This window comes from Macaca thibetana, chromosome 2 (genome assembly GCF_024542745.1).
Source record: "Macaca thibetana thibetana isolate TM-01 chromosome 2, ASM2454274v1, whole genome shotgun sequence".
Classification (NCBI taxonomy): Eukaryota; Metazoa; Chordata; class Mammalia; order Primates; family Cercopithecidae; genus Macaca; species Macaca thibetana.
In genome coordinates, this window is record NC_065579.1 from 45,266,658 (window position 1) to 45,289,784 (window position 23,127).

General features: G+C 34.4%; 1 protein-coding gene and 1 non-coding gene across 5 annotated transcripts in view; both read left to right on the forward strand.

The window, feature by feature from the left end:
- TRPC1 (transient receptor potential cation channel subfamily C member 1) overlaps positions 1-23,127 on the forward strand; it is an 80,866-nt gene that overhangs the window by 51,739 nt on the left and 6,000 nt on the right. For all 4 annotated transcript variants that reach the window (XM_050778146.1, XM_050778147.1, XM_050778145.1 and 1 more), the window contains 4 exons: positions 2,220-2,415; positions 6,107-6,443; positions 12,346-12,485; positions 14,138-14,281. In XM_050778146.1, the coding sequence (XP_050634103.1) occupies positions 2,220-2,415; positions 6,107-6,443; positions 12,346-12,485; positions 14,138-14,281 (817 nt within the window). The remainder of the gene's footprint in view (positions 1-2,219; positions 2,416-6,106; positions 6,444-12,345; positions 12,486-14,137; positions 14,282-23,127) is intronic.
- On the forward strand, positions 22,668-22,729 carry LOC126949476 (U7 small nuclear RNA). Its single transcript, XR_007723762.1, has one exon. It is a non-coding gene; the product is annotated as a U7 small nuclear RNA (small nuclear RNA).

Genomic DNA, 23,127 nt, shown 5'->3' on the forward strand with positions numbered 1-23,127 from the left:
TTTCTTTCCTATAGAGCTGCTATTAGAGTCCCATGTGTTGTGTGACACTCTTTCAGTGACTTGACAAAATTGGGAAAGTTCAAACTTCTTCCTGGAAGGGCAGTAAGAAACTTGGAGTTTTCTTTAGCTTTAACAGCAGTACTTAATGTGTTCTTCATAGACCTCAGTTCCAGAAACTGAAAAAAGACTTGTTTGTGTTTTCAAGTTTAGAACTACTGTCTTGTAACTTGGATAATTTAAATTTTGTTTAAACTTGATATGACATAAAGTATGTACTTTACTTTGATGAACACACAAAACATGGTTCAAATGTAACTTGTTGCTACTTTTAACTTTATTAGCACATGAGGCTGTTAAATTATTCTGTTTATGAAGAACGACTGTTAAATTATTCTGTTTAAATATGAAGAACTTCCTATTATAACCTCATAATTTGAGTCTGAGTTATATAAAATAAAACTTATTCAACTGCTTTCAAACAGGATTTGAAGAAACTGCTGTGATTATATAATCATAACATAATAAAGCTAGATTTAGAAGTGATCATAGAACCCATTTACTTCAATCCAGTGTTTTATAGACAGTGGAAGAGATTTATAAAGGCTAGATTTTTACTGATAGCAGCATCTAATTAGGAATAGAGTTAAAACTGAAAGTAGGAACAAAGTTATAACTAGAATATAGGAATCCTTGCTTCTGGTTTTCTGTATTTCCATCTAAACTATACAGCCACTTATTTGTCTTCAGTAATGTGTTAGAAATGGATTAGATTAATAAGATGTATAAATTTCACTTTTGAATCTCGTAGTCCATCAAATGTTTATCCAAATATGGAATATTTTTGTAATAATATATACTTTTGATAAACGTTCCCATCTGCAGTTAGATTCCTAAATCAAGAAGCAGGGAGTGCCGCATTTGTTAAATAAATCCAATTATTTATTCTCAGGAGTTTTGACTACATAGAAAGTATAAAGAATGATGAGAGACTAAAAAAAAAAAAAGAATGATGAGAGAAGTTAAGGCAAAGAAGTTTTTATTCTTAAGGTATAATTTTTATATAGCCAGTTCATGGAAAACCCCGTTATATAGAAAGACTAACCAGTAGGAAATCTTTCTGTTTCCCTTTCCTTTCTGTTTGGGAAAAAACTGAATAAAAACATTATTTTCTGAAGCCCAACCTCAAGACCATGGCTCATAATTATTTATTTCTGACTTCATTCCTAAGTTATTATTAAGCTTAGACATAAAGTTAATGTAATTGATTTTTTTTTTTTTTTTTGAGACCCAGGCTGGAGTGCAGTGGCACCATTTTGGCTCACTGCAACCTCCCCCTCCTGGGTTCAAGCAGTTCTCCCAGCCTCAGCCTCCTGAGTAGCTGGGATTACAGGCGCCTGCCACCATGCCTAATTTTTGTATTTTTTAGTAGAGACAGGGTTTTGCCATGTTGACCAGGCTGGTCTTGAACTCCTGACCTCAGGTAATCCACTCGCCTTGGCTTCCCAAAATGCTGGCATTCAGGCGTGAGCCAACACACCGAGCTGTAATTGATATTTTTTAAAAGAATTATATATTAAAACTTCTTCATTTCCCACAAATTAGTTCAGGCCTGCCTTTAATAAGCAGTTCAAACCCAAGATTCAAGGAATAGGGATTCTGAAAGAGAGTTTTTTGTTAGGCGCATTTTAATATCTTTCTAATTTGAATTTCACTCAAATGAGAACTTTATGAATCAAAATGCTATTTTAGTATTAGAAGTAACAAACATATTGTAGACTATTATTGAAAAAGCTCTAGTTAAAAATTTTATGCTAATGATTGGATAGCATTAAGATATTATGTCTATCGTTAAGGTGAGTAATATAAAAGGAAGTTTTAGCCAAGCTTACAGAGAATAAGGGAAAATCAGTTAAGTGAAGAACTGGTTGATAAACATTATTAGAATTTTTAGGAATAACATCAGTATATATAAATGAAAACTGTGCTCATCTAAGACTATTAGTATGAACACAAGGAACATAATTGTGTTATGGTTTTCCCCAAAGCTGTGGAAAATTCGTGCACCAGTAGTTTCCTTTGATTATCCACAGAAAATGACTTCAGATTTTGTATAACACTGTCAGAATTAAAATGTTGCTGAGTAAAAACGTTTTTAGTGAATATAGCTTAATTAGAAGATGGAAATGACATTTCTGATAATAGAATGCTGCATTTTGTAGGAATGATTATGAGGAACTAGCTCGGCAATGTAAAATGTTTGCTAAGGATTTACTTGCGCAAGCCCGGAATTCCCGTGAATTGGAAGTTATTCTAAACCATACGTCTAGTGACGAGCCTCTTGACAAACGGGGATTATTAGAAGAAAGAATGAATTTAAGTCGTCTAAAACTTGCTATCAAATATAACCAAAAAGAGGTATGAGGCTTTCTGTAACATATTTAAATTATTTTCTCTACAGTAGTCTAGTGGCTCAGAGCAAAGGCTTTGGAGCAACTCATCTGGGTTGAGATCCTAGTTCTGCTTCCTAAAAATTGTGTCTTGGGATAGTTATTGAATCTGTCTGAGCTTTTGTTTTAATAATTAATTAAGAATATATACTAAAAGGGTTTAGCACAGTAAGTATTAGCATTAAGCAAGTATGCAATAAATGGTAGTTTTTATTATTTTTAGTAATATTGATTTATAACATGGATGTTGATTTAATGTTTTTGCTAAATAGTTGCTACACAGGTAAGATCCTTTGTAGTAGGTACAAACTTTATAGTGAAGTTTCCATCTTGTGTTTTGTCTGTCATAGGTTTGTTTTCATTGATCTGGTTACAAATAGCCCCTTCTATAGTAATAGTGATTTCTATTTAAAAATAAAGTATCAGATATTATATTTCCTGATTCTTCTTATTTATAATTCATTGTGAAACTCAAAAGTGGAGAGGTACATGATATGATAACTAAGTTAAATCTGACTTTTCTGGCATCATCCCTTTCTGTTAAGAGAAATGCCCATTTCTACTCCCCATGCATACATATACATGTGATCCAGGAACTTGAATCAGGAAGATATGCATTTTAAATTTCATTTTTGAGATAATTAACTAAACAGTGAGATTCATATGTAGATAATAACAATATATAATTGATAGTATGAGATGTTGGTAAATGATATTTATTAGGTATTCTAAGACTATTTTCATTATTAATATAGATGTTTAAATAAAACTTGCTTATCAAATTTATATTATTACAAAAATGGGGCCTGAAATATATAATGATAGAAGGCCAGATACAGGACCTTTGGTGCTAAGGGCAGAATTTTTTCTTATCTTGGTTAAAAATTTAAGCCTCACAAAGCTATTAGGAAATTGATGGAGGAATTGATGAAGGATGTTTATAAGTTAATATATTTGCTTCTGTGTTCCACAACCTAAAAGGGACATGAAGTACTAGAAAATGATATAATAAGGGGATTACAAGGTATAAAATCAATTAAAGTGATTTAAAAAAAAGAACCTCAAAGAAAGGTGTAAAGAACTAAAATTATCCTGGTTAGGAAAAAAAATCTAAGAGGCAATTTTCTAATGATAGCTATATCCCTGAAGGACTCACAGAGTGGAGTCAAAATAGAACCAAATGTACCGTTTTAAAGAAGATGAAAGAAAAGACAGGAAGTAACAGTAATATTTGTGAGTTGAAAGGAAGATATTTTGCTATTTTAAAGATGAATGAAAATGTAAAATAATTTTTAAAACTAGATTTCTAAATATGATCAATTGGTAAGATATTTTCTCAAATAGTTGGTAAGCTTTGTCTAGGTTATCAATCTTGAATAGCAAACTACCCTGAAACTTAGTGGCATAAAACACTTCACAGTTATTTTATAATAATTTCATAATCGTTTTATTCTGCTCGTGGATTCTTAGGTCAGGAATTAGGAAAGGGCATGGCAATCATGATTTGTCTCTGTTTCTCCGTGTCTGAGAATTCAGCTGGAGATAAATGACGGGGCTATCATCAGCTGGAGGCTTCTCCGCTCACATGTCTGGTGTCTGAGCAGCAGCTGAGGCCTCAGGAACAGAGAGCTCTGAGTGGTCTGGGTGCTCAGATGGGTGAGTCCACAGAAGGTGGGGCTCCTCAGAACTCACAGCAGGAACCAAGGAGAGGCATGGCCATCACAGTGGGCAGACTTTGAGGATGTGATCTGAGAAGCCTCTGCGGGCTGACTGGGGTGTATACATATGACCTCTGTATGTAGCCTGGGCTTCCTCACAGCATGGTGGCTTCAGAGTGGCTTTTTACATGGCAGTTCATGGCTCCAAGAGCAGGTGTTCCAGTGAGCAAGGTGGAAGATGCATGGCCTTTTAGGACCTACCTTCAGAAGTCACATAGCATCACCTCTGTTAGAATCTACTAGTCAAATCTATCACAAGCCTGTTGAATTGAAGAGTAGGAAATTTTGACCTCCCCCTCCCCCACCTCTTGATGATGGAAAGAAAGTGTGTCCATCTTTTACTGCAGACTTAGAACATTTCTAGTTAAACTTTTTATTCCAAATACATAGTTAACATTACTGTGAATTAAATCATCATTGTATAGAGGCATAGCAAGGACAGTAACCAGTCCTGAGATTGCTTTGATATTTGGAGGAAAGGTGAAACTACTGAATTTGAGATGTTACTAAACCTAGTCATTGGTGAGAGGAAAATCTGTTTCTCTCCCAACATTTCACCTTGAGGGACAAATTAAGATTTCCCAAGAACATTGGAATCTGAGCAGAAGAGTAAAGAATGAAGTAAGACTTAATTGCCAAAATTAAGTATTTGCATATAACATACACACATCTTCCCATATACTTTAAAGTGTCTTTCAATCGCTTATAACACCTAATACAGTGCCTACACCTCATTTCATTCATTCAACATAGTACTTGCTGTGAAGAATATTCAAGTTTTGCTTATTTGGAACTTTGTGGATTTTTTCTTCCAAATATTGTTGATCCATGGTTGGTTTAATCCACAGATGTAGGACCCACAGATACAGAGGGCCAACTGTATAGTATATTAGAAATTTTCTTGAAAGCACAATAAACAACAAAACACTATCCAATTCTTTTTTTCACTACAGTGTTAATTCTACAAATTATATTCTATTTTGGGATAAATCATTTTAAAACAGAAGGTTGACCAAATATTATTGTGGGTTACCTGAATAATATCATTTTATAATAATTTCAAACCTGATCACATGATTATATATAGAATTATCAGGACCCTTAAGTTATACTTCACAACATGAGCATTATATTGGAAAAATATTGCCTATGAAATTTGTCAACTAAGAGGATTTGTAAACTTTGGTAAATTAGTTTCTGTACCTGACCTAAGATTTTTCTCATATTTGGGAATATTTTTTCCTTTTCTTCTCACATGAAATTCAGTTTTAAGCAGGCTTAAGAGTGTCTTTAATACTTTTTAAGAAATCCGCAGTGTTTCCTTGGAGCAAAAATAGGTCTAATATTTAGCTTTTTATTGTTTTTGCTATCTTGACATCTTGGCTCCTTGTAACTAAACTCAATAGTTTCTTTACACTGAAGATGTCCAACATTAGTTAGTAGTATCTTTTTCTATGGATTGTGCATGCTAACTTTGAAATTTCATAAATATTATTATAAGAGGTTTTATATATTAAACATGACAAAATGGCTAAGTAGGCTAATAATAATAGTTAATACTTAAAGAGTGCATGCTATGAACCAGGCACTATTCTAAGAGCTTTACCTTTAATCTTCATAACTTTATGAGTAGATACTATTATTATTCCCATTTTACAGATGGGGAAGTTGATGCTTAAAGAAATTTAAAAACTTGGTAAAGGTCATTTACCAAGTAGCAGAGCCCAGATTTGAATCTAGGTAATCTGGCTCCATAGTCTGTCTTCTTAACTTCTACATGCTTTTATTACTTGTTAGAAAAAGGGAAAAAACAAAACTATGTTCAATGTATAGAACTGATTTGTAAACTTTTATTCAGTAAACTTTGAATATCAACCAATCAGTATTTAAAGGTTTCCTTTTACTTTTTTTCTTTTTAATGTGTGTGTATGTCCTTTTCAGTTTGTCTCCCAGTCTAACTGCCAGCAGTTCCTGAACACTGTTTGGTTTGGACAGATGTCAGGTTACCGACGCAAGCCCACCTGTAAGAAGATAATGACTGTTTTGACAGTAGGCATCTTTTGGCCAGTTTTGTCACTTTGTTATTTGATAGCTCCCAAGTCTCAGTTTGGCAGAATCATTCACACACCTTTTATGAAATTTATCATTCATGGAGCATCATATTTCACATTTCTGCTGTTGCTTAATCTATACTCTCTTGTCTACAATGAGGATAAGAAAAATACAATGGGGCCAGCCCTTGAAAGAATAGACTATCTTCTTATACTGTGGATTATTGGTAAGTATCAAGTTAGTTTGAAAGGTTTTGTCTTTATTTAGCCCACTAATTCTTTCTTGCTTGATGGCATTGTGAATATTGAGTTCAATTTACAATTTCACAGTGTTCACACCACAAGAATTTGAATACTTCCATGATCACTGAAGACTTAACTAACATGTCTGTAAAGATAAATGTTCCTGAACTTGATGATAAGGAAGCATATCTCTTATTTAATATTTCTTAAATACATGGAATTTTAAAATTATTTATTCTCAGACTCTACAGTTATTCATGATTGTAAAACAGAAAAACAGCTTTAACACATGAATGCTTTTTTGGTGTAAGAATATGAAGTTTTCTTAGGTATTTTGAAACTATTTATACTGTTCTGCATTTTAAAAGTTAACTATTCTATTTCATTTATAACATTAGTTTTCCTTTTAAGAACCTATGATCTTTTTGGTTTTTGTTTTGTTTTGTTTGAGACAGTCTCACTCTGTCGCCCAGGCTGGAGTGCAATGGCACGGTCTTGGCTTACTGCAGCCTCCGCCTCCCAGGTTCAAGCAATTCTCCTGCCTTAGCCTCCTGAGTAGCTGGGATTACAGGTGCTTGCCACCACACTTGGCTAATTTTTGTATTTTTAGTAGAGATGGGGCGTCACTACGTTGGCCAGCCTGGTCTCGAGCTCCTGACCTCGTGCTCCCCCCACCTCAGCCTCTCAAAGTGCTGAGATTATAGGCATGAGCCACCGTGCCCAGCCTACAACCTATGAACTTTTGCAGATACATCTTGCTTTATCTCTATTTTGGAAACATTATTTAATTTAGATTTAAAGGAGTCCCTGGTGACTCATTCCGTAAATCATTTCTTTGTAGTGATAGCCAGATCTCTTCAGAAATGATAGTTTTTTAAAAAGTATAAGACATTTTATTTCTGAAAATTATTTTTATAAGTATTACACTATATAATAAATATCTTAAATCACCTTCTACAGTTTTTACTCATCTTGCCCTCTGTGTGTCAGGGTGCGTGTGGAGAGTTGAGGTAGAATCACATTATCTGTTTATGGTATTTTAAAGACACTTTCTTTATTTCCATCTGTATCTTCTACCTTGTTTTTAACCTCAGCACTTCCCATCTGTCCATCTACTATTTGCTATAGAGTAAAAGGGTATTAAAATTTAGTCTTATATATGGCACAAAGTATTGATCATATTTATCTTTTGATTAATACGTTCCTGATTGTTTCAATTATTTAATACTTTGATAAGTTATTTCACAATGTTCAATTTTAGTTCTTCTTTAGCTATACAAATACTTTTTATATTTTAGAATGTTTATTTGAAAATCAGTTACTTTCAGGTAACTTGATTGTAATTAGAGTTTCGCTTTTAACAGTATTCAATCCATGATGCATTAATGTTTAAAATTAGGTAAAAATAATATACATCTAAACTCTAGGTTAAAGAGAATTAATTCCTTCTTGTTAATATTTTTATTTCCTGTAGTTTTGCTCTTATCTAAAATTTAATATTTTAATTTAGGAAATAATTTAAACTTTATCATATATGGTTTTATATTGGATTGTGGGACTCTTTTCAATGTGAAATATGTTTGTATTGCTATTTGAGTAGTTAAAAAATTCCTGGAAGTATTTTACACATTAGTTTGAAGAGAATTGCTAAGAAGCACTTTCCCTATATTCATTTAAACTGTTTGATTGTTATATATTCCTTAGTCTTAAACAGATGAAATTTTATAACATTTATCTCTATAACCTATTGTTTAGTAGTAAGAAAGAATATTTTCTGTGTTTTGTTGTCTTCAGCTTACCCAAGTCTGTATAAGAATCAAGTTAAAGTTTGTATGTCTTAGCAATGAGTAAAAACTCACCGAACTAAAATAGTCATACCACTCTTTGAATAGCATAAATATTACTACTGTCCCCAATTTTCATAATAATAGTAAAACTATGGTTCTTCCCTTTTAAGAATGATGATGCTGTTTTCAATGATATTACATGTATACAAACATGTACCCCCTTACACACATAATATGATGAATTTTCTAACCATATTCTACCTCACTAGAAGAATGCATGTGCATTAAGCCAGTAAAATTCCTGGAAGTATTTTACTTTCCTCAGCACAGCTTCTGCTTTGAAACAGTTTGATCTCAATAAGCCTTGCCAAGGAAGTCTTCTTAAGCCTTTTATGTAATTAGGTCACTCTGGGCTTTTTTTCAGTATATAGATCCAAACCTGCTCTAAGTGAGCATGGAGGAGTATTTTGCTTGCTTGCCTAAAGTCATTGCTTAGTTCAACTTATTATTTCAAACAATGAACACAGTGACTTTTTAATTCATCATGACCAATTTTTGTATATTTGTTTTGTTTGCTTTCGTTAGCTTTTCAGAAAAAAAGTAGGGTTAGGTTATAGTACGTAAAAAGAGAATAATTTGTTGAGGAATGCACAGAATATTAGTGGTATCCTTTTACTTAATTTTTGCTATTAAACATAATAGAATGGCTATTATAAAAATGTATTTTTTTAATGTCATGTACCTACTTTGTCTAAGCACAGGCAAAAGCAGATACGGCCCCTACACTCATGGAGCTTATGATCTAATAAAAGCCAAATAAAACCATCAAAAACTTGACTTGAAAATCATACAGATAGATGAAAAATCAAAAATAGATTAAGTGCTATTGATTAAAGGTCATAGTGTTAGGAGAGCAAGCATATTATAGGGGCATTTGCCCAAGTCTGGGAGGTGGGGAAAAACACTTTGAGGAAGTAATAAGATCTAAAAGATAAATAGATGTCAACTGAGAGAACTGGGAGAGGAAGCTACTCTAGGCTGAGATAAAAGCACATTCAGAAGCCCAGTGGCAAGAGAGAATGGTACAAAGAAGGATCTGAGTAAAGGCTAACATTACTGGAGCAGGGAGAACCAGAAGAGCTTGATTCAAGATGACGCTGTAGAAACATATTTTACCAGACCATGCATGGCCTTGTAGGTCAGGTTAAGTAATTTTGACTTTATAGTAAGAACAGGGGGAAACCATTGCCTGCCTGAAGTAGGCGACTGACATGATCAGTTTTGCCTTTCGAAAAGATCATTCTATCTACAGTGTGGAGGATGGGCTGGGAGGATAGTGCTGTGGCAGGAGTAGATGGAGACCAATATTGATGCCATTGCACTAATCCAGATGAGAGGTGATGGTACCTTGGACTTAGGGTGATTGTGATAAAGAGAGAAGGTAACAGACTTGAGAGATATTTATAATGTAAGGCCAGTAGGACCTGGAAATACATAGTATATGAGAGGTGAAGGACAGGGAGATTATTAAGCAATATTGGTCTTTTGGAAAAGTACTAGATTTGGGGATTTGTGTGTTGGGGGTAGATCCTGAGTACAGTTTTGGATATGTTGAGTTTGAAAAGCCTTTGAGATATTTAAAAGGGATGGCAAGCAGGCAGTTTGTCTGGAGCTTGAGTTAGAAAGGTATGAATATCTGAAAATAGGTGGTATATGAAACTATAGGCATAGGTGAGACACAAGGAGAAAGAATAAATTGAGAAAAAGAGAGGACCTAAGATCAAACCCTTGAGAAATCCCAAGATGGCTGGGATTGCTGCTTTCTAATGTTATTATTAACATTAATTCTAAAAAAAAAAAAAAAAAAAAAGACCTAAAATATAGAATGTTGGTTATGTAGTGTTTGCATTGCTTGAATTAGTTTAAACTTACTTTGTTCTTTTTGATCCAGCTTGGAAACATGGAATACATCAAGTGTATTAGCTTCATTTTTGTGGGGGTATTGCAGAGGAGCTGGGAAACTAACCAACTGGTCTTCACTGTACTTTCATGTCTTTTTTGGTCAAGTTTTCTCCAATTCATGTTGTAAGTTTTTGTTAAGAGTTTCTTTTAGGTGAAATATTGCATTTCACAGAAATACATTTCTGTAAGCATCTTTCTTAGTCTGATGTTTTAATATTAACAGGAGTGTATTTAAAGTTTAAATATAAGGGTTTTTGTTTGAAGATGTTTCATAAATAAGGATTTGCACACATCAGGATCCAGGATTAGACAATAATTTTGAGTCTTCAAGAAAGTATGGTCATAGAGGATTTGTTTAATATGTTTCTGCTCCACAGCTCTGATTGGTAGGTGAAGGTTGAACATAAGAAATATCAGAAAGTTTTCATCCCTACTCCTTCCCCAAATAAAACAGTATTTGAGTTAATAAAATGTTACCTGCAGACTATTTCATTTAACATTTTTAGACAGTTTTCATCTATTCATTTTGAGTAAAAACACACTGAGGTGGAATTGTTAAAAATGTTTTTCTTGTCAGATCTGCAAATGTTTTAAAAACTTTTTTTCTCTATAAAATATGGGTACTGCATAATTACGATGTTTTGAACAGAGATCTTCAAGGATGTTTCTTGTGTTTCCCAGGGGAATTATTTTGCTTACTGATAAGCCAGAGAATGATTCTGATTGGACTAATTTGATCTCCCCCCATGTGTACTCTATTCTTTTGTTACTCTATATTCTTCCTGAAGATGACTTAATGAAGGAATGTACCATAAAATGATCCTGAATTATGTTACTGAAGTCTGGTACTCCTAAAAATATATAGTTATAGAGGAGCTTCTGGCCAAAAAAGGGAAAGTTTTTCTGTTTGTTTGCTTTGGTTCTTATTTTTGTATATTTATTCATTTAGCAATATTTTTAGCACCTTGTTTATATCAGGTACTTTTCAGGACATTTGGAAACATTGGTAAATAAAACAAAGATTCTTACCCTTGAAGAGCTTACCCAAAGTGGGGGAAAGATAGTCAATTAATAATATACCTAATAAGTAAATTATATTCAGTGTTAAAAAAGAGGTAAGTACTACAAAAGAAAGGTAAAAGCAGAGTTAGGAGAATTGGGAGTGGGGGACAATTTTAAAGTTGCAAAGAGTTTGCAATTTTAAATAGGGTAGTCAGGGAGGGTGATGAGCAAAGACATGAAAAAGTGAAGTAGTTAGGCAAATGGATTTCTGGGTGAGGAGGGTCCAGCCTGAAGGAGGCCAGTATAAAGGCCCTAAAGGCAGGAGTCACGTGTTCAAAGAACAGCAAGGAAGCAAGGAGGCCAGCGTGGCTAGAATAGCACAAGGAAAGATTAGTAGGAGATGAGGTCAGAGAGGATAGGTAATATGGAGCCTTGCAGGCCATTGTAAAGACTGGTTTTGATTCTGAGTAAAATGGGATTTAAGGGAGGGTGCAATGCCCACTATGCACAATCAGCAGCAGTGGTTTTGTTTTTTTTGATATTCGCACTCACAGAACAAAATAGGCTGAAACCTGGTACTAGGTTTACTTAAATTTGTAGAAGTAAAAGATTTGAACTTAAATATATAAACTTGAGATCCTTTGCCATATAGATGATTTTTAAAGCCATTAGATTGGGTGAGATCATTAAAGTAGTAAGTTTAGGTAGAGAAAAGAAAAGGATTAGGGACTGAGCCCCTTGGGCGGGGGTGTGTGTATGTTTGTGCACGCACATCCATGTGTATGTGTCCGTGTGTGTGTATCCGTGTGTGTCTCCGTATATGTATGTATCCCTGTGTGTGTGTCCATGTGTGTGTATCCATGTGTGTTTGTGCCCATGTGTGTTTGGCATCAATTTATTTGGTTTCTTGTATTTGTTCCACATCCAAAGATGAAACTTAAGGTTATTTTCTTCAAGTCATATGAAAGTTAAGGTTATTTTCTTTCAGATTTTAAGAACTTTTCACTAAAATGTTTTTGTTTTTGTTACTTTTCTTTTGAATAAGGCTATAGGTGGCCCAAGGATTATTTATTTAATATTTAGTTTATTATTGAATTAAGAAAGTGTTATCTGATTTTTTTCTTCCTTTTCTTAGGGATGATTTGGTCAGACATTAAAAGACTCTGGTATGAAGGGTTGGAAGACTTTTTAGAAGAATCTCGTAATCAACTCAGTTTTGTCATGAATTCTCTTTATTTGGCAACCTTTGCCCTCAAAGTGGTTGCTCACAACAAGGTGACTATTTACTATGTCAATTGAAGGCACAAATTAAGTTTATTTTGGAAATAACTAAGATATTTAGCTATGTAACTCAGAGTTACATTGAGCCAGATCGGTGTCTGGTGTGTTTTCATTCTAAGCCTATCTGTGTGCACATAGTTTCCTATCTTACCAGTAGTTTACAGGGCGTGACGTACCTTTACATGATGGTTATGTATTATATAACAGGGACCATAGTTGATATTTGGTATACTTTATCTCTTTTTATCTACCCTGGGATTCTTTGAGACTGAAGTCCTTATTTCCTTACTCCCATTTTGCAAATAAGAAAAATGAAGCCTAAAAATATTAAACAACTTGTCCAAACCACACAGTAAGAAACCAAGACTGGATTTAAATCCTGCTCTGTCTAGGCATTTTCTTTCTACTACATGCCAATTCCTTATATCTGACCCTAGGTTCTTTTAGCTTATTAACCTGTATATACTTAAAATGAGAACAAAGTAACTTAAAATGATTAGTTTTAGATATCTTTATATCCGCCAGAAAGAGAGTTTCCATTCCATTCCATTCCATTATATAATATTTTACACATTTCAAATCATGATTATCAGCTTTAAAAGTGATGTAAATGTTATTTTTCTAATAACTATATATTTTATTTAGAATTTGACAAAAATCTACCCTTATAGATAACTTATAATTTTACTTTCATCAAAATTTAAGTTCCCCCAAGCCCAGAAAGGGTAATAAATTTTGTGTTAACTAACTTTGTTTAAACCCTGAGTTTAGAATTCTTCTGGGGTGTCACATTCAAGGAACTAAAATATACAATATTCTCTGTTTTTCTTTTTATTAGTTTATAGATTATTGAAAAGGCAAGCTCATTATTTTACATCATTTTACTTTATTAAAAAATTCTATTTAATTGATCAGTACTATGGAATATGTTAGGTATGTTCAGTGTCTAGAGTATGAAATTACTCAGAAAATAAAAATTGGTCATATATAGATAAATTGTTTGATAATGGAATTGAGAGACATTGCTTTTTCAGATTGATCTCTTTAGTTCTATAAGTGAAGTACCCATATAATTTATTATCCAAATCAGGACATTTTGAGAGTGAAAGGGGGCACTATTAATAATTATGCCAGGACAACTGATACAGCATCTTAAACTATCCCAGGCAATGGGGACATTTGACCGCTATGTCTAGGTACAATAATGCCCTCTTTTTTATTTTGTATTTAAAAGGGGGGAAAAAACTCTAATTCCAAGTCAAAGGAGTAGGTTAATGTAATATGATAGGGAATTAATTGACAGCACATGTACTTAACGTTTGTGTTGTGAAATTTAAGAAAACTAGCCAACATTTCATTGATAAAAAGTTTAATGATCATTTAAAAAATACTTAATTTTCTAGAATTTAAGAGTTTATGGAAAAACCTCTTCATATAGAGTGATAATGCCTCACATACATAATAATCTTTTATTTCATTAAAATATTATTTCTATTTAAAAAGAAGAACCCTATAAAATGTAAGTGGAGATCCCCCTATAAGAAGACAAAATTAAAATGGCTTTCTTTCAACAGTCAGAATACTTGCTTTTATTTTCCTAAATTGAGAGAGCTTATTTACCTTTGGCTTTTTCTTCCTAACCTTAGTTTCATGATTTTGCTGATCGGAAGGATTGGGATGCATTCCATCCTACACTGGTGGCAGAAGGGCTTTTTGCATTTGCAAATGTTCTAAGTTATCTTCGTCTCTTTTTTATGTATACAACCAGCTCTATCTTGGGTCCATTACAGGTAAATAATTAAAATTTCTTAAAGAACATTTGTTAGATGTCATTATTGTTACATCTTTCTACTTGTCCACTGGAATACTGTTCTCTCATGATATTAAAGCTAAACTTTGCTTTTGAGAATAAGTAGCAATTAGAAGGACACAGCATGTTTATCTGCTTTGCTTCTGGCTCAGTGATAATCCTTTGCTTTCAGGTATTCCAAGTTTATTACGCTGTGATCCATTAGCCTCCTCCCCCCACTCCATAGACATAGATATGTTTAAAATATAATTACACTTCAGACAGTAGAGTAACATAAAAATCTGCTTTTTGTCAAAATGAATCTCACATTTAAAGTTTTAAATATTTTAGGTTATAAGTATAAAGGAGGACCTGTGCAAACAAAAATAATCATATTTGATGATTTTGAATAAGCTATATTTAAAAGAATACCTTCACTTTTGTTTAGTAAATATTAAATGTAATAAGTTGGAAAGTAGCATACTTAGAGCTTAAAAATTTATAGAGGCTATGTAGTTCAGCTTTATATTTTATAATACTTTATAGTTAAAGAAATTGAGCTTTTGAGATGGGATATGATTTGTCCAAAGTAGTATGATTATGTATGAGAATTCAAGACTAAATTTTCAGTCACTTTGCACCAAAGACAAGACTCACAATTGGTTGCATTTACCCCACAGAGTTTCGTAACTGGTTGTTTTCAGAAGGTGGGGTCAACTCTGCTAGCTCTATGTAATACTATAGCTTATTAATTCTGAAAATCTGAACAATATTCATTTTTCCTTAATTCAAAATTTACTAACAATTTAGATTGTGTCATATTTTTAAAGGTGATATTTTAAATAAAAGGCATAATTACCTTCTCCAAACAGGGATATGAAAATAAAATATATAGGAAAAACCTGATTTGATTAGGCTTGTGCTGTCATCCAGCAACAGTGTTTCCTGAAGTGTGGCTCTTTCTTAACCAAGTCCTGTGAGATGCTCTGAATTAAGTAAGTTTGGGATACACTGCATACTGTATACCTCTTTTGGGAATTGACAGTGCATGTTATCACATTAAAGCCTCTGAGAAAGAAAGAAATTTGTTTAGCCTTATTCAAATCATCATTACCTAAAGTCATTTAACCTCATACCTGTTTTTCATGAAATATGTGCAAGTCTCTGTATTTTTCCAAAACATAGTAAGCCATAGAAATGCTGGCTTAAACTATCTGTTCTTTTGATTTATTTTTGTCACTAATATCATCTATGAATGCTTTAATCAAGAGTCTACAGTGTTTTTACATGCACATTGATTGTTTTTTTTTTTTTTTAACTGAAAATGGATGACAGAACTAGGTTTCTATACTACAAATTTCTTTATGGACCCCTCTAAAGGGTTAAAAAGGAGAAAGTATAATATTGTTTAGGAATGAAGAGTCAATTTCTGACTTCTGTTTCCAGCCGACACGGAGTAATAAGGATTGGATTTACCCTTCTACCTAAAGCAATCAAAAAGGAAAAAAGAACAAAATATATGAAAGAACAGCTTATAAGAAACTAGACAGAAGGCAATAAACAACAGTGATCTCAAAGAAACAAGAAACAAAGATTACTCTAGCTTACTGCTTTGTGAGAATTTTTAGGCTATTGTGCAGAGTGGGTCATTGCAGTCAGAGCCTGGCAGAAATCTGGATTTAGGAGACTGATATGAGAGGCCGGTGAGACCCAAAAGACTAGAGTTTGCAGGAAGGGTACTGGAGAGGACACAGCAGCACAGAAAGAAAATTCTGTAGATCTGCAGTTGTCTCCCTTGAGTATTCAGCAGAGTACTGATTAGCATATGCATGTGAGGACACTACCTGGGGCAGGGAAAGAACCATCTCATCCGACAGGATTAGTGGAAACAGTACTTAGAGCTCACGTAGAGGAGAATGCCTGTTTAATACACTGATCATTGGGTAGAGTACTTAGAAGGGTCTTGCCTCAATACTTATCTCTAGCCTACACACTGCTCTGGTTTCAGCGAACAAATATTAAAAGCAAGATGTGAAAGGATTAAATTTTTTCCAAGTAACTTAAATGTGTTCATCAAAACCTATCCAAAAGCAACACGGATGTTAGAATTATCGGATAAGGACTCTTCAACAGTTATTATTATTGTGTTCTATACATACAAAAAGTTTAAAGTTTAGTAGAGACATGGAAGATGTAAAAAAAAAAAAAAAAAAAAAAAAAAAAAATTAAACTTTCAGAGACGAAAATTTCACTGTGACATGAAACATGCACTGGATGTGATTAATGACAGATTAGACATTGCAGAAAAACACATTAGTAAACTTGAATAGGTAACAATAGAAACTATTCAAAATAAAATGGAGAAGAAAGAATTTTTAAAAGTGAAAAGAGTATCTGTGAACTTTGGTACAACTTCAGGCAGCCTAATATTAACACTAATGTAACTGGAATCCCTGAAAAAAGGAGAGACCAAAAAAATTTTTGAAAAAATAATAGCAGACATTTTCCAAATTTGAAGAAAACTACAAACCCACAGATCCAAGAAGTTCAATAAACCTCCAAACACAAGAAACATGAGGAAAATCACACCAAGGGACATCATATTCAGTATATCACTGCTGAAAATCAGCGATAAAGAAAAAATCTTCAAAGCAAACAGAGAATAACAGGTCATCATATACAGAAAAAGAAAGGTAAGGATGACAGTAGATTTCTTGTCAGAAACAATGCAAGCAAGGAGGCAGGGGAGTGATATTTGTAAAGCACTGAAAGAAAAAAAAAAACTGTCAACCTGGAATTCTCTACCTCGCAAAGTATCATTCAAAAATGAAGGTAAAATGTAGACTTTTCCAGACACACAAAAGCTAAAAGAATACATCACTGGAGACCAGCACTACAAGGAACATTAATAGAAGTCCTTCAGGTGGAAGGACTACAATAACATAGGGGAATATGGATCTAAACAGAAGAATGAACAAAATACAAATATACCCAAAGGGAATGGTAACTACAAAGCTAAATAGATAGGCATTCTTTTGTTGTTTCTTCTCTTGCTTTAATGAAGGATGCCAGCTAATCCACTTCAGCAGATATAAGAAACATGATTGGGCATAAATCAGTAATGCTTTATATTTTAAAGAAAAAAAGACATGAAGATAGAATCTATACATAATTGTGGTAACAGTAGTAATAACAGCAGACATTTATTGAGCCCTTACTATGTGCCAGATACTGTTCTAAAGTCTTTATTCACATTTATTACCTCATTTAATCCTCACAACCATTCTAAGAGGCAGACTCTTTTATTTCCATTTTACAGAGGAAGAATCTGAGGCATAGAGACATTAAGTAACTTGCGCAAGGTCACATGGTTGGTAAGTAGCAGAACTGGGATTCCAGCCTAGGTGGTTTGGCTCCAGAGCCAGTGGTCTTAATCACTATACTAAATCACCCTGCAGGTTGTATAATATTAAAGAATAATATGATTCCCTCATTAACTCTTATTGTATAATAACTTCTGTGGGCAGGCTTTAATAATTTACAGATTTTTTAAAAATTATTCAAGTCACATGTTTCAAATGAATTAAACAACCTTTTACACTGACAGTTGGATAATTTAGACAGAACAACCCATGACCACACAGCACTCTGCCCTTTTTTCCTTATTTCCTTTTTTCCTTACCTGGTCCCAGGGTGGGGCCCTCTCTCAGGTCCCACATGCTTCCTGTCTTTATTCTTGTAGCTTAGTACAAAAGATGTGATTATTAACAGTTCCTCCTGCTCCAAGACTCTGCTGCGTGGGTCCCTGATTCTTACCCATCTGTAGCACATACTGTTGGAAAAATGGCACACATAGACTTACTCAAAACAGGGTTGCCACAAACAACACAGTATCTTGTGGACCACCACAAAGTGAAGTGTAATGAAATGAGGTATGCTTATATTTTGAGAGCAGTTACTGGTACTAAGTAGTGAGAGGGTTCTAACTGAATCTGACATTTAAAGTGTAGGATGGAGTGGGTTGAGGAGGATAGAAGAGAAAGAGGCAAGGCCTTCAGAGAAAGCAACCCTTCAAGGAGTTTTACTCCTGCTGTCCAAGGGACTGTCAAATCCAAAATCAATCCAGAGAAAGCTAAAGTTTATTATGATTGTCATATTTGATAAGACCCAGACATAAAGTCTAGTGGACCTGTTTGCCCTTCCTCTTTCTTTCTTCCCCTTCCCACTGTAAAACATCACCACCTTTTCTTTGGTGCTATGCTAACAAGTCCTTACAAAAGCAACAAGTCTCCCACTTCAGCTTGTTTTTGACCTCATGCTTTCAGGCCTCACATCTAGAGAAACTTAAGTGGAAAAAATATTGGTTTTTTTTTTGGAGGGGAATATGTTATTTGGGAATTTTCTCAAATATTAATCCCTTTTCTTCCCTAAAGTTCCTCCCCTTCCTACTTCATTTAGGATAGGAGGTGCATTTCTTTCCCAGAGGTTGAAATGTTTCCTAGGGAAATCTGCCACATCATGTGATTCTAGACAGTTTAAAGGCAGCACTTACATTGATTAGGTTTCTCTGAGGAGGAGCCCCAAAGCAGAAGTCTCTGGCAAGGATTAGTTCTGGGATGGTGACGAGCAAATCAGACCAAAGCAGGGGAGCCCTTGAGGGTCTGTGCATGCATTCCTAGGCCTCAACATTTACGGTACTTGAAAGTGCTTGTATCTAAATGTCTTGCTTTTCTGTTTGGTCTAATTATTAGAGCTACTGATATTACAAATGAATGAACATCCCCTTGGATTCTGACAGGTTGGTTCAAAATCTTGCTCCATCACTTACTGTTTACAGTGTCTGTGAGCCTCAGTTTCTTAATCCGTTGTTGTGAGGATTAAATGGGTCAGTGTATGTAAGATGCATACCAGAGTACTTGACACATGGTGGGCTTTACATAAATGTTTAGGTCCATTTTTTCCATTCCTTTTATAGTTAGTTAACTATGGCAGACCTGAAAAATAATACAGGAAAACTTGGAAAGCTTAGTACTTGAGACATGAGTGTGTATTTTATTTCTAGTGAATTGTTTGGTTTTACTGGATAATTATCAGGTTTTATTTAGTAGCCTGTATAATATAAGTGGCATGTTGGTGCTGCTTCTAATGATTAAAGAGCTATTTCAGGTGTTTTGCATTTTTGGTGTATATTATAGTTAGAGAAACCGAGGAGTCATGTAGTCCAGAGGTTCCCAAACTGGTGGGGCTGCAGAATCACCTGGGGAGCACGTTCAACCTAGATTCTCAAGTCCTACCCTCAGAGATACTGGTTAAATTGATTGGGTTAAAGCTGAAAAATTACATGCAGATGCACCATTTGACTGTATCCCTTGTATAGATCAGGAAACTAAGGCCCAGCTCACACAGTGTTAGAACCAGGACTTGGTGTTAATTAACTAAGTTAATTAAGAAACTAGGAAAATGGTAAAGAATCATTCAACATTTTAATTAATGCACCAGGCTCTGGAGCTTACTAAGACATGGTGCCTGCTCTTAAAGACTGCTAGAGGAGACAAACATAACATAAATACTAGTATGAAGTCAAAAAGACTGTTTTAGCAATAACAAAGTTACTTTGGAATCATGACTGAGGAAGTATCTGGAGAGAGTCAGGAAGGCTCCTTAGAGGAGGTGGCATTTGATCTGAGCCTTGAAGGGATGAGAAGCCTGCCTGGCAAAGGACAAAGGGGGAGATAACGTGCAGAAGTGTGGAGTCATAAAGCACAGTGTGCTTGGAGAAGACAGCCTATCCTTTATAGCTGGACTGTGGATTGGAGTTGGGGAAATGAGGCTAAAAAAGACAGGCTGGGTTGGACACTGAAGAGACTGAAGGTCTCTTTGCCAGGAATTTTAATACCACATGTGCAAAGGAGGTTTTTGAGCCTGGGTGGCTTGCTTAGATAGAACTTTTGGACAGATAATTATGGCTTTATTCTGGAGGGAGATTTGGAAAGACAATGACTAGAAATTGTCATTATTATTGCTTTCTTTTGTTAGCAACTTTTGTAATTTAATGAGCCTAATGATAGCAACCTTTTCCTTACGAGGGATTTAGGTTGTTTTTGTTGTTCTGCATAGTACTCGTGTGTATGAGGCTTTTTGCCTCTGTTATTTCTAAGGATAAGTCTCCAAAAATAGTATTAACAGATCAAAAGATATGATCCACCTGACACCTCAGTATTTTTATTTTTTTACAGTAGTGTGTGTTAATTTTCTGTAACACAAGCAGTATAAAAATAGTTTCACTACATTAATAGCATTTGGTGCTTTTTTTAAGTTACGCTAATTTAGTGGTTTGCTTTAATTTCACTTTTTCTGATTAGCAAGGATTTTTTCCTCTGTGTGTACTAGTATTAACTCCTATGTAAATTTCAGTATTAATATTTTAATTACCTTTCTCTTTTCATTTCACAAGTTTTCATATTTCTCAAGTTAAACTGCCAAATAGTTTTTAAAAATATTTGAGAAAGCATTAGTATTACTTTTACAAATACATAAACCTTATAATCTCTCAGTGTAAAATAAATTTACTGTTTTTAATATTTGCCTCTCACATGAATATTTGGTTAGTATCTTCAAGCCAGTATTCACCTAAGTGGCATCCACTGTTCTACTTTTAGTTCTTCTTGTATAAGAACCAATATCATGCTATTAAACAACAAGTCAGGCCAGGCATGGTGGAACACACTTCTAATTGCAGCACTTTGGGAGGCTGAGGCGGGAGGATAGCTTGAGGCCAAGAGTTCAAGACCAGCCTGGGCAAAACAGCAAGACCTTGTCTACAAAAAAATTTTAAAAATTATCTGGGCATGGTGGTATGCGCCTAGTTTCTCATGAGGCTTGAGTGGGGAGGATGGCTCAAGCCTAGGAGGTCAAGGCTATAGTGAGTCATGATTGCACCACCATACTCCAGCCTGGACAACAGAGTAAAACTCTGTCTCTTAAAAATTTCTTTTTAAATTTAAAATTTAAGCAAGTCATGAAGTTTGTGGTGTTCTCATTCAGAATTTTTTACCTTGATATTGAACTCGATTACATTTATTTAAAACATGTTAAATTAAAGCTACTTTGACTACATGTTTTAAAATTAAAATTATATCATACATGGTCACTATTGGAAAACCTGATTTACCTGTAAGCTTACAGTGTCCAGACTTTCCTCAAGGTGATCTTTTCTGTAGTTATCGAAAGCAGTTACTGTATTCTTATTGTCATAAGGGATTGAGTTCTCTACTGAGTTCTCTACTGAGATGGTATAGCTTTATTCTAAGCAACCACAATCTGAATGGATGCTTTTCTTTCTCAAGGTGATCCAATAAAGCTGTCATTAATTAAGAGGAAAATGCATTTCTTCTCCTTCTTACATATTTTGAGTTTTCTGATTCTAAATGTCCCCCGCTTCTTGTGTCAGAATTTTATAAGGGGGCCAAGTGAGGGAAGCATAGGCCTTGAAAAGTACCGCATGGTCTAGTCAAAAGCACAAGTCAGGCATATTGGATCTCTCCACTCTGGCAGAGTCTGGGTTACTAGCTTGTGGCATGCCTAAGAATTTAAACTCACCTCTTCTGCTTAAATAGCTGGTCCACTTTAGTGGGCTGGAAGCATCTGGCCAATTGCCTGTGGCTACCATTTTGTATCACTGAAAGCAGGGATGTGCTATGCTGGCAGACTTGGGCCAATTAGGAATTTTATTTGAACTTTGATGTAATTAATTATATAAATTTGACCTATTAAATTTGAGGAAGGGTTGTTTCAAAACACTAATTTTTGTATATCAAAAATAATGAGGCCAGGCACGGTGGCTCACGCCTGTAATCCCGACACTTTGGGAAGCTGAGGTGGGCAGATCACTTGAGGCCAGGAATTCGAGACCATTCTGGCCAACATAGTGAAACCCCATCTCTACTAAAAATACAAAAACTTAGCCAGGCGTGGTGGTAGGCATCTGTAATCCCAGCTACTTGGGAGGCTGAGGTAGGAGAATCGCTTGAACCTGGGAGGCAGAGGTTTGTAGTAAGTCAAGATCGCGCCACTGCATTCAAGCCTGGGCAACAGAGTCTCTGTCTTTAAAAAAACAAAAAAGTCTGCCTTCTATACCCTTAGTTATATATACTTCCATAAACATGGTTAACAATTTCTTATGTAAACTTCCAGAAATTTCCTATGCATATTAAATCAGATCTATATTAAAATATGTATCTTGTCTATCCTTTAACAAAATAGAAATGGGAGCCGTTCCACATATACATACAGTTTTACACCCTGCTTTTTGAACTTACTGTCTTACAGCCATCTTTGTATGCTAGCACATGTAGATGTTCTTCATTCTTTTTAAAAACAATGTTGAGTAATGTTATAGCTCTTTTAGAATTTGTCTAGCAGGCTTTCTGGTTTTTGCAGGAAAGTCCCCCCCCAAAAAAATTAAAAACTAAAAACTAAAAACAATATTGAGGATTTTCTAAAATTTTTTTGCTACCTCTAACAATGCTGCAGTGTAAATCCTTGTATATACACGCATCTTTGTGTACTTCTATCTACTGGTTAAATTTCTAGGGATAGAATTGCTGGGTCAAAAAAGTACTATCACATTATTCCCCAAATTTATATGCCAATTTAAAAACTAAGAATTTATGAAAAGTACCTAATCTAAATTTTGAAGGAGAATGAAATTAGGATTAAAGCTTCTATATGCACTATACATGTCTAAACTACAAAACATACTCACTACTAATACTGGACACCCTCATTTGGCTTGCACACATAGTATTTTCTTAAAATGGACCCAAAGTGAAAGAAAGTCTGTCACCT